This window comes from Marmota monax, unplaced genomic scaffold, assembly GCF_021218885.2.
Source record: "Marmota monax isolate L192 unplaced genomic scaffold, Marmota_monax_Labrador192_F-V1.1 WCK01_AAM20220418_F8-fsc00021, whole genome shotgun sequence".
In the NCBI taxonomy this organism is placed as follows: domain Eukaryota; kingdom Metazoa; phylum Chordata; class Mammalia; order Rodentia; family Sciuridae; genus Marmota; species Marmota monax.
The window spans coordinates 18,332,009-18,344,095 of record NW_026695228.1 but is presented as its reverse complement, the minus strand read 5'-3'; the positions used below and the strand labels follow the sequence as shown (position 1 = coordinate 18,344,095).

At 51.7% G+C, this 12,087-nt stretch overlaps 1 protein-coding gene across 8 annotated transcripts in view; it reads right to left on the bottom strand.

The window, feature by feature from the left end:
- Nucleotides 1–1,362: 1,362 nt before the first annotated feature.
- The window catches only part of Pth1r (parathyroid hormone 1 receptor), a 31,490-nt gene continuing 20,765 nt past the window's right edge, over nt 1,363–12,087 (bottom strand). For all 8 annotated transcript variants that reach the window (XM_046437639.2, XM_046437642.2, XM_046437643.2 and 5 more), the window contains 6 exons: nt 11,486–11,546; nt 11,072–11,138; nt 10,704–10,798; nt 10,053–10,194; nt 9,922–9,963; nt 1,363–9,445 (listed from right to left, as the gene is read on the bottom strand). In XM_046437639.2, coding sequence (XP_046293595.1) covers nt 9,059–9,445; nt 9,922–9,963; nt 10,053–10,194; nt 10,704–10,798; nt 11,072–11,138; nt 11,486–11,546 — 794 coding nt within the window. In that variant the 3' untranslated portion in view covers nt 1,363–9,058. The remainder of the gene's footprint in view (nt 9,446–9,921; nt 9,964–10,052; nt 10,195–10,703; nt 10,799–11,071; nt 11,139–11,485; nt 11,547–12,087) is intronic.

Genomic DNA, 12,087 nt, shown 5'->3' with positions numbered 1-12,087 from the left:
GCTGATTTTAAGTCCTTTGGGTATGTGCTGAGGAGTGAGATAACTGCGCCAAATGATGGTTCCATTCCAGGTTTTCTGAGGAATCTCCAGAGTTGTAGTCCCACCAGCCATGTGTGAGTTCTGTCAAAAAGACTTTTTTCTGGATATAGGCAAGATTATTCTAAAATGTTTATGGAGAAGCAGAGGATTTAATAGTTAAGCAGTTTTTTAACAGGAATAAAGCAGAAGGAATCACTCTGCCCATTTCAAGATTTATTATACAGCTGCAGTAGTCAAAACTGTAGTATTGGTGGAAGGACAGGCAGACAGATCAATGCAACAGAATACCCAAGCCCAGCCAACTGAAATTTGGCAAACGTGCAAAACAAATTCAATAGGGGAGAGATAGTCTATTCAACAAATGGTGCTGGAGTAATTGCAATCGATGAGTAAAACATAAATGCATAAACCTCTGGCCTTCTTCAAAAAATAAAGTATAACAGATTTAAAAGTAAAACATAAAAGTTTTAGAACAAAACAAAGGAGAGGGTGTGGCTGTGCACACCAATAATCCCAGCTACTAAGGAAGCTAAGGCAGGAGGATTGCAAAATTGGGGCCAGCATGAGCAACTTAGACCCTGTCTCAAAAAAATAAAAAGGGCTGGGGGTGTGGCTCAGTAGTAGAGCACCCCTGGGTTCAATTCCCAGTACTACAAAAGAAAGAGGAGAGGAGGACAAAGGAGAGAACCTTCAAAAGCATAATCCATAAAGGGAAAATGATGAGTTCAACTTAAAAGCTTTTGCTCAACAAAGACCCTGTTTAGAGAATGAAAAGAAAAGGTACAGACTGAAAAAAACATATATTTGCAAACCGCATATCTTTTAAAGAACTCATGTAGAATACATAAGGACGTGCAAATTAAGATCACAATTTCATTACATGCCCATTTAAACAGTTAAAATAAAGAGTGATAATAGCAAATGCTGGCAAGAGTGTGGGAAGATCTCTTGTTGGGGGGGCTTGTAAAATGGTATGGCCGGTTTGGGGAAAATACTGTGGCAGTTTCTTTAAAAAGCAAACAAACAAACTGCCAGGCACATAGGCACACACCTGTAATTCCAGCAACTCAGGAGACTGAGGCAGGAGGATTGTAAGTTCAAGGCTTCAGCAAGCAAGGCACTGAGCAACTTAGCAAGGCTCTCTTTCAAAGTAAATTAAAAAGGGGGTGGGGATATGCCTCAGTGGTAAAGCACTCCTGTGTTCAATCAACCACCAGTACTCATCACCCCTCCAAAAGAAATGCTTACCATATTACCCAGCAATTGTTGTTCCTATACAATTATCCAGAGAAAAACAGGTGTTTACCCAAAAACATGAGCAGAAGTGTTTATGACAGCTTTATTTGTAGTTGCCATAAGCTAGGGAGAAAATGTCCTCAATTAGGTAACTATGGAACATCTTCATCATGGAATACTAGTCAGCAATGTAAAGGAACAAAGTATTGATACATGTGACAGTTTGGATGGATCTCAAGGCTGGAAAAAAAGATGGGTATCAAATGGTCACATACTATATATATATATATATATATATATATATATACACACACACATATATGTATATATATGTATATATATATATTCCATGTCTTTGACATTCTTGAAATGACATTATTATAAAATGGAGATGATTAGTAATTGCCAGAGGTGAGGGATGGTGGGGACCAGGTGTGACTATAAAGTGAAGGAAACTCTAAGGAGATCTTGGAGTAGTGTAACTATGGTGATAGAATAGTTCTGTATCTTGGTTGTGGTGAAGATTAGACCAATCTGCTTTCATGTTAAAGTGGAACCGAACCACATACACATACTACCAACGTCAGATTCCTGGTTTGATACTGTCCTATAGCGATGGAACATGTACCATAGGTGAAATTGGTGAATATTATACCGGACCTCTCTACTACTTTTTTGACTTCCTGTGAATCTGTATTTCAAAATAAAGATTTACAAAACATAAACATCAAGCAAAGAAAGCTATAAAACGTGTTTTACTCTGTGTGTGTCTTTTGCTGGAAATCAAACCCAGAACCCCATGAATACCAGGCAAGTGTTCTACCCTGAGCAACATCACTAACCCTTGAATCTTAAATTTCCTTTAAAGGCCTATGTGCTGAAGGCTGGTTCCCAGCCTGTGGTACTACTAGGATGTTGGGGAACTTTAGGAGGTGGGGCCTAGAGGGAGGTAGTTAGGCCATCAGGGGCTTGCCCTGAAAGGAGATACTAGAGCCATGACCCCTACTCTTCTCATTTCCCAGATGAAGTGAACAGTTTGCTTGCCATGATACCCTGCTTTTCCACAAGTCCAGAGAAAGCAACAGGGTCAACTGATCATAGCTGGGACTTCTAAAGCTATGAGCCAAAATAAACCTTACCTGTTTTTAAGGTGACTATCAGGTGTTTTGTTACAGTTACAACTGACTAAAACAACATGTTAAAAAGTATATTTTTAAAGTGTGCTTTTTGTGTTTAAGACAGAACGGAACAGAGTCTGGATCACAAGTGGGCATTAGTTCTAAGTGGTTTACAGTAGGTTCTGGGCTTGGCTGGAGAGAGATGAGCAGGGATACAGGCCCCAGCAGCCTCTTTGTCACAGGGCTTGAGGAGATGGACCAGTGAGAGGCTCTGTGGTTGGAGCCCTATGTGCTTGCTGCTGTCCATCTTGCTGGGTGTTTCTCCAGGACAGCCCCAATGAAAAGGAACAAAGTATTGATACTGCTGATATTCCAAGTCCCTCCTGCTTGGAGTTCTCCAAGACATGTGGCTTCTTTGGGGAGAGATGTCAGGCCTGAGATTTTTTTTTTTCTTTTAGTTGTAGGTGGACGCAATACCTTTATTTTATTTATTTTTATGTGGTCTGAGGATTGAACCCAGTGCCTCTCAATGTTCTGGGCAAGCGCTCTACCACTGAACCCCAGCCCTGAGATCTTAACAGCTTGGTTCCCCTTCCCCAGCACAGGACAGGAGAATGGGCTGTTGGAACCAAACCCAGGCTTAGAGGATCAGAAAGAAGGCTGGCAGGAAGGAATCTGGGGTTTAGCTCAGTGATAGAGTGCTGCCTTTGTGCACAGAGGAGGAGGAGGAGAAGGAGGAGGGAATTACAGGAACAGGCCTCCAGGAGCCAGGCAGGCATCTGCCAGGAGAAAGGGATGGTGGGTTTGGTGGAACTGACCACCAAATTTCCTCCTGAAATTAGGAGGGAAAACTCTACTCTTCAGCCCAAGCCCTCGCGGGGTCCCTGTGCTGCTCTTCACCGTCTTCAAGGCTCCATCCTGTGAGATGCGTCTGCAGGTGGCCTCTCTACAGGACTCTGAGCTGTGTCCAGGGCCTGCTGCAACCCTGGCCACACGCAAAGGAGCTGCGGGAGTGGGCCATTGATCCCAGGCTTCCTGAGTGCCTGCCTTGTGCTGGGTACTGACTCCGGAGCTGACGATGCAGCTGCGAATCTGATGAAGACTCTGCCTTTCGGGAGCTGATCTCCCAGGCAGCCCAGCCCCTTCCTCAGATCAGTCTGAAAGACATTTCCCCCAGAACCATCTGGCTGAGCATACCGGTAGCCCTAAGAGACACTAAGCCAGGAGATAGCATGGACCAGACTCTGGACGTCTTGGCCTTTATTTTCGCATTTTCCCCACATGGCCGCTGGGGGGCAGCAGGAGACACTGAAGGGGAGCGTGGGTCAGTCAGCAAAGCCGCCTCTTGAGTTCCCATTGCCTAGACGGGCAGATCTTGAGCACAGCGCCTCACCCACAACATGAAGCACTCCTCTCTCCTGATGACCTGTGACCACCGTTAAGGGACTGGTCACCAGAGATGACTCAGTCACCTGAAACCCAGAACAGTGGTGGCATGTTCTGGGGACAGTAGATTCAGGCTCTCTTGCTGTGCACTAGGTCTGGGTGGGGTGCCTCTAAGGCTCTCCCAATCCTGAGGACAGGTCTTACCCTGTTGGGTCACTACAGACACCTCCTCCCTGAGGAGTGTTTGGGAAGCACGTGTGCAGAGAACTTAGAGACATGCAGCCACTGCATCGTGGCTGGGACCAACCTGAGGTGGCATCCCCTAAACCTGCCCTAAACACCTGCTACTTGGAGCAAGTTCTTAAGATGCCATTGTTGACCCAGGGACCCATAGATGGGGTATCAGGGCTCAACCCCCAGATGGCCTGGATGGGAAGAAGGGAGGGATCCACCGAGCACGTGGGGGTGCATGCTGGATTCTTGGGCTACTTTTTTCCCTGAGTTCAGACCTGGCCTTGGCCTCTGGCAGCTGTGAGCTGGGCAGAGTTTCCTGGCCAGCCTGCCTCTTCTGTATGTATTTACTGGTTTTCTTTAAATGTTCCCATTACTCAGGCCTCTGATGGGCACTGAGACAGAAATAAATCCCACAAGGCAGCCCAGCCAGAAGCCGGGAATCCGATTCCCCCTCAAAGACCGGAAGAGGCCCCTGTGCAGAGCATGCCAGACCACTGTGGCCCACACACTCCACATGGCCATGAGTATGGCCACACCCCCCCATGCATACACATGTACACATGCATACCTCTAGACACATTCCTTCTGCAGGCTTCACACACACCACACATGTGAACACTGATGCACATACTAACACTTGGATTTGCTTCATGTGCAAACTGACTTCACACATTCACACACATCAGTGTGCGCATGCATGCCTTCATACACACACTCCCTGATAAAAAGGCAGGCGCACATCCAGTTGTGACCACATTCTCTGGGGTTCCAGCCTTAGCCATCTTCAAGGTCATAGAAGGTGGGAGGATGCAGCCAGCTCTACACCGCTCAGGAGGAGAGTGGCCTCATGGGAGCACAGGCTTAGGGCTGCCAGAGCTTCTGAATTTTTAAGAGAAGCTGGAAAGCTGAATTTTTATGTGAAATATCCTGATTTTTAAATGTTGGCTCAAGATGTTGAAAATACTGTGAGGGCCAAACCAAACATGCCTGTGAGCCAAATTCCACCCACAGGCGGCATTCGCAGACCACGGGTCCACACACAGTCACACACACACAAATAGACATACGTACACAGAGACACATACAAACAAAAATAGACACACTGGTACATACACAGTCACATACAAACACAAGATACAGGTGATAAAAACATGGACATATACAGATGCACATATAAACACATCAACACAGGTATACAGACAAATAGAACCACAGACACAAATACAGGTACGTACACACTGTAGACACAAACACACTGAAGCCAACACATGGCACTGTCTTGCTGATGTAAGTGAGCTTGTTGAGGGTGGGTAGTGTGATACTGTGGCCTTCGGGCAAGGACCAGAGGGGGCCTGTGCTGACATTATCCCCTGACTTACAAATGATGGAGGGTGCTGGGACAAGTTGGTTTGGGCTGTCAAAAGCATAGTGTGACAGGGAGAGAGGGCCTTGTGTGCTAGGCCCTGGGCCCATAGGAGCTGAGAAGAAGGCTTGGGGTGGTCAAGAATTCATCCTCCTCCCAGCTGTGACCCCTCTTCTCTGTCATTGGGAAGCAAAGCCAGCAGGAACCCCAGGGTCCCGTCTGCAGAGCTCCCCACCAGAGCCACGACCACGTCCCCACCCTCAGTGGTTCTGTCTAGTCACCATGCTGGGAGACCTGCTGGAACCCACAAGGCCTTGCAATCAGCCCCCCAAAACCCAAGGGTGAGAGTAAGGGCAGGGCCTGAAGATGCATAGTAAGTGAAGGACCATGAAGAGGCCTCATAACCCCACCTTTGGAATACCAAGGCCAGAAAGGGAGACTGAGTCCTGGTCTTCAGCCTCCAGATCCTGTCTCCTTTCCTGCTGAATCATCTTGGGGATGACTGACCATAGCCCCTGGATGGAGAGAATCAGCCCATAATCCACACTCGCCACTACTTGGTCTCCACAGCCTGCCATGGGCATGATGCTGAAGAAGGAGAGAACCTGGGGTTGTCTTGGCCTTGGAGCCTGAGAGTCTCAAATCTGCCCAAGGGAAGGGTGAGTTTCCTGATCAGGCAGACTTATTGGGGAGTAAGGTGGGTACTGAGACCACTCGGGTCAGGAGATATGAGCAGCACCTGACCTCCAAATAGAGGCTGAGGCTCAGAGAGAGTAGGTAGCATGCCCAGGGTCACATAGTGCATACCCTGAGTCAGCCTGGGCCTAGGTCCCTGCTGGGCTCTGAAGCCCCTTCCTCCTCTGTCCTCTTGTCCACTTAAACCAGCCCCCGACCTAAGGCTTGTTTCAGTAGGCCATGGTAGGCTGGGATCATTCTCCTAGAGTCAGCTAAAGAGGCATGGGGGCAGGGAGCCATGTGCTCAAGCTGCACACAAGTCCCATATCCAAAACTCCCAAGTTGTCACCCCTGCTAGACCTCTTTAGACCTTTTTTGTTTGTTTGTTTGTTTTTATACTGAGATTGAAACCAGGGGTGCTTTACTACTGAGCTACATATCCAGTCCTTCCCCACCTCCACTTTTTTGAGATAGGGCTTTGCTAAGAGAGAGAGGTGACCACCTGGCTCCAGCCATTGCTAAGTTGCCAAGGCTGGTCTCAAACTTGCAATCTTCCTGCCTCAGTCTCCCACACAGCTGGGATTACAGTGTGTACCACTGTGCCCAATGCTGACCTCTCTTCTAATTACCTAGAGCAGAGCCAGGATCCTCTCAGAGCCCCCAGGGAATGTCCCTCCCAAACCTCCAAAGAGCTCAGCCCTCTTTCTTTCTGTCTACAGTCCCTCTGTCCACCTCCCCAGGTGAGGACTGAAGAGTGTGGACCTGTGCACTCCAGGTTGTGCGGGGCCCATCTCAGTCCTGTTCTTGACAGGCTTGCAAGGGTGAGCCTCCTTTGATGGCTCTGGATCCCCAAGACTGCACTCTGAACTGAGAACTATGGACTCCCTCAACACCCCCTTGAGGTTGGGCATGTGTTCGAGAGCTGCCCAGGAGTCCCCTGAAGGTGCTTTCTTTCCAGGCCTTCAGGAGTCCTTCTCTCAACCTGAGCAGGGGGAGATGGGCCAGAGAGAAACAGGGCTGTCCACATGCCCAAGACAGGTGGGAGCTGAACTGGCCACCTCTCTGGGGAGATTTGGAGTCCAGAGAAATCTGTGAGGTCCCAGACACTGTACTAAGGGGCTGAGGTGTGGGGGTCTCTGCACCCTCCTCCCTGCGTGCCCACCAGTCAGCTCTGCTGGTGTTTACGTGTTCCTTGTGGCTTGGCTGGGCTGTGGGGCCTTGAAAGGAGAAGTGACCACCTGGCTCCAGCCACTGCTCAAGGCAAACAAGGTCCTGATGGTGTGCCAGGCCTGCTGAGGGCTCCCACTTCCTCTGCCAACACCTGGACAGCCTAAGTGGGGCTCAGGGGCCTCTCTGAGTAAAGGCCAGCCAGGCCCCAGGGAATCCAAGTCCGAGGTAGAAGACCTGGCCCAGAGTCTGGGACTGATGTGAGAGGTCCAGTCCTGTCCTGGACATCCAGTTAGGGGAGAATGGTGCCCCATCTGAAGGGGAGACCTGGCCCTGTTAGGTGTAAATATCTAAGCACGGAGAGCCAACTGGATATGGTAGGTGTCCCATTCCATTTGGGAGGATTGCCCCTGGCCCAGGGATTCCAAGGGGCATTTTGTTCAAAGAGGAAGAACAATCCTATCCAGAGTTCTTCGTGATGAAGGCTCCCAACACCATCTCTTCACCTGGCCACCAGCCACCTGCCTCCTACCAGGCTACCTCTCCTCTGACCTCTATGCAGCCTCCTCTGGCCTCCACATCGGAGTGGGAACTCTAAACTGTGGCTCTGACCTTGTTGTTTTCCCTCTAGAACTTTCAGTGGCTCCCCATATCTGCAGGAATACTTGATGCTCAGTATGGCTCAGTGGCCCTTCAGAACCTGGCCCATGCCCCTCTCCTATCATTCCGAGATCACACCTTAAAGAGCTACATGGATACATTAGGCCTGTGGTTGTTTGCCCTGCCTGCCATTGAGCAGGAGGGCCAGGTATGACGTTGCTCAGCATATGTCCATACCACCCACCACCTCGAGCTTGATGTCTTAGACCACATGACCCTCACCTTGCCCCCAGTGGATGGGTGTCAGGCTATGGGAGGTGAGAGTACTCCTGGATGGTAGGTCCATGGACAGAAACAACGAGGTCTGAGGCAGGGGTGGGCCAGGTCCAGGGGGCAAATGAGGTGGTGGGTGATGTCAGGTGGGATATTAGTGACTATCCTGAATACATAGTGGGTGGATGCATCCACCCTACCCAGCCCTCTGGGCTCAGACTCTTGACTCCCCACAGTCCCTGGTCTACCTCTCACTTGCTTGCCCTGGCTTTCCGTCTGGCCTCTGTCTGCTTGCTGGAGGCATGTCAGCTCCAGTGTAGGGGCTGGGACTCATGCATGGTAGGGCTCCCTGAGTGGACACCAGAGAGCCAGAAAAGGTTCATTTAGAGGCAGGGCCGTAGGCTTGAAGGTGTGGCCAGGGACCTGAGGGATCTGCTGTCTTCCTGGGGTGGGTGGGGGCAATGACTAGAGGCCAGCAGGCAGAGGAGCTGGGTTGGAGGTGCCTGGGCTTCCTATGGGCCTGGGTACGAGTTGCGGGAGCAGCTGAAGTGGCAACAGTGTCAGAGGAGGGCTCAGCCCATTCCTACACAGGTCCGGCTGTGCTGTGTGTGGTCCCTGAAAACTTGAGCCTTTCTGGTCCTTGAGAGAAGTGTCTTCAGGTCCTTCCTCCTCCTCAGGTGATGAGACTCAAGGACCATTTGGGGTTCCTTGCCTTTCCCCTACTCTGGGAGTGAGTGCCCTCAGTACTTCCCCGTGGCTCCCAGCCCCCTCCCTCTTGGAGTGAATCTCCAGTTCAGGCCACAGGAAGCCACACACCTCTTCCTTTTCCTTTTTTTTTTTTTTTTTTTACCTTTTTCCCCCGTGTTTTCCTCCTGGCCCAGCCCTGAATGGGCAACCATCCAACCACTGTTCTCTTGGTCCATCTGTCCAACCATCCATGTCCACAGGTCCAAGCCCTGGTGCCCAGTCACATGACTGTCTCCCACTCCTCCTGTAGCAGTGGGGGTGGCCGCTCAGGCCCAGAGGCCTCCTCGTCCAGGCCTGAGCAGGAGCCATTGAGGAATCCGTCCTCTTTGGGAGCTGCCTTGACAGTCGGTGTGGTATCGAGGGTCTCGAGGACTGGGGCCCCTGGCTTGGCATGGCCAGGCAGCTGGGAGTGGCCATTGGTGGTGGCGGCAGGTAGCAGGCGGGGACTGAGGGGCAGACCGAGTCCTGTGCGGGGACCTACGTTGGTCACACTCGTGTGAGACACCATCGGACCGTAGCTGTAGCTGCTGCTCCCGCTGCGTGCCTTGCGTTTGAAGTCCAGTGCCAGTGTCCAGCGGCTCCAAGATTTCTTGATCTCAGCCTGTACCTTTGGGCAGTAGAAAGGTGTCAGCTAGGTGTGTCCTTAAGCCTTCTGATACATGTCCCCCTGTCCCTGCCTCTGTAACACCCAGCCAGCACTGAACGAACAGGGGACTACTAGAAAATTCCAAGGCCAAATCAAATCCCACCATCCTCAGAACATGGCTTGACTGCAGCTGACTAGCACACCCAGAGTCCACAGGGATCAAATGGCCCCAAACGTGACTGTGCCCTTCTGTTACAGAGAATTCACCCGTGGGGCTGGGAAGACATTTGGCTGTAGCAGAAATCCCAAAACCCACAAATCCTAGCATATTCTACGCCTGAATCATCTGAAAAGACCTCTCTGCCTTCAGAATGTTCTCAGGGAAGCTCTTAGAGGAGCAAAGAACAGTGCAGAAGACTGGGGGGCTGAGACCTGAGGAACCCCGAGCGCTCCCCATCGCCCTGCCCTGCCCTGTCCCAGCACTGCCTCCTGCTTACCTCACCATTGCAGAAACAGTATATGATGGCGACAAAAAATCCCTGTGGGGAGAAGAGTGTGGGATCAGGGCCACCTCCCTCCCCCACCAGGCCTCCTCCCTCCCCCATGGGCCTTGGGTAGGGCTGCACACCTGGAAGGAGTTGAAGAGCATCTCGTAGTGCATCTGGATTTGCCAGAGCGTCCCTGAGACCTCCGTGTAAGGCAAGGCCATGAAGACGGTGTAGTGCACGCCAAACAGTGGCATGAGCACCAGGGTGGACTTGAGCAGCTTCCTGGCAAGAGGACCAGGAAGGTCAGGTCACGACCCTTCCCCTCAGCAAGCACTGCCACCCCCGCTCTGCCAGTCAGGCTCTAGAAGCTACCAAGGGGCCCAAGGCTCTGGCCACTGTAGGAGAACAACACAATTCACTCGGGATGGCTACCGTCAGGAGGCAGTGTTATTAGGGCTCCTTGGTTCTGAAAGGTGTTCTAGAGTTCCCTGTTTCTGGACCCCACTGCCCATTGGGCCCTTGAGCTCCCTGCAACATACTCTTCGAAGGGAGGTCTGGGTTTGTCTGATGCTCACAGAGCCCAGCTCTAGTGCAGGGCTTACTACCAAGCGGGATCTGGCAGGGCGGGACCCGTCACCACTAGGCAGGCCAGGGCCTGGGGTGGGACAGTGGGTGGGGCCAGGGGGTCAGGAGCTCGATCCTTCCCTTGAAACGGGCTCCTTCACGGGGTCTCTGACTTTCCTTGTATAAACAGACCCTAAACTCCACCCCATGTGGTGGGCAAGGCTCACCGGTATTGCTGCCGTGTGTCACACCGGCCAGCATTGGTCTCCCGCAACTTTGTGGCAAGCACCCGGATGATGTTGATGAAGAGGATGAAGTTGAGCTGTGGGAGGGAGGGAGCTGCATCTGGAGACTGCACCCTAGCAGGGTGGGGCAAGGACTCTCGGACCCACGGCCCTGCCACAGGCTCTGCTCTGCCACTGCATCTGTAGGTGGCTCTTTGGGCCCTCAGTTTTCCCATCTCGACTGGAGTAGGGATCAGCTGGTCCTCAGGCCTTTGGGGCTCAGGTCTCTGAGTCCAAGGAAGCCTCCATATGTCCCTGTCAGAGGTTGGTCACTGGGGACAGTGCCCACAATACCACCCATCCCTGCTCACCACTACAGAGGCCAGGATGGGCACCTGGATGATCCACTTCTTGTGTCCAGAGCTCAAGTCCCAGCACCTGAAGAAAGTTGAGGCATTAGCCCCTAGCCCCTCCTGCACCCATTCTCAACCTGCCCATAAAGGCCTTAGGGTTGGCTTATTCTGATACCAACTGTCAAGGGCACAGGACAGGGGTATTGCATGAGGCTAGGCCTGAAGCCACTTTTATAGGCCTCTTTGGAAGTTATCTCTTGTGAGCCTGGGGGATTCCTGGCTGGAAGTGGTCTGAGAACTAAAGCTGGGGCCACTTAGGGTCAGGGTTCAGGAGAACTCCTTGTATGCTTTGCAGAGGAGGAGGAGGAGGGAACCAGGGGTGTTTCCTGGCCTGTGTCAGCACCCCTGGCCCCTGTATCCAGCGGAACCTACCCAGTGTTGGCCAGGGTAGCTCTGACACCAACCCATACAGCCACGAAGACGGCAGGCAAACCTGTGGGCACAGAGGTGGCACTGTGTGAGGGGCTGTGGATGGGGCCCTCAGCCCTCTGACCCCCAGCTTACTTCCTTGCTGTCCTGACCCCTCACCCTAGGCACAAAGGCTGCTTGATGACAGAGCCACACTCCAGCACCTGCTGTCCTAACAGCCTCCCGGCAGGGCTCCAGCCCTCAGGACCCAGCTGGGCCCTCTGCCCCATCTTGGTTCTGAGTCTCCTACTTGTACCTGTGCAGGCCTGGTGGGCACATGGTGAAATGATAAGGTACGACCAGCTTATCCATGCCTAGCCCATTATTTTTTCCCATCCCTTGAAGCACATGGCTCTAGGCTTGGAGCTCCCATAGAGAGGGAGATTGTGACCAATATTTTTCTGTCCCAACACCTAGGACAGAACTCCTGACCCTCCCAACCTGGTTTGTGAGGCCCTAGCCCTCATGGATGAGGTTACATGGGCTAAGAGTTGACCTCCAGGCTAGGTAGAGGCCATAGGAGAGCCTCCAGATGTCCTGGTCTCGGTCAGCTCAGATGACAAAAG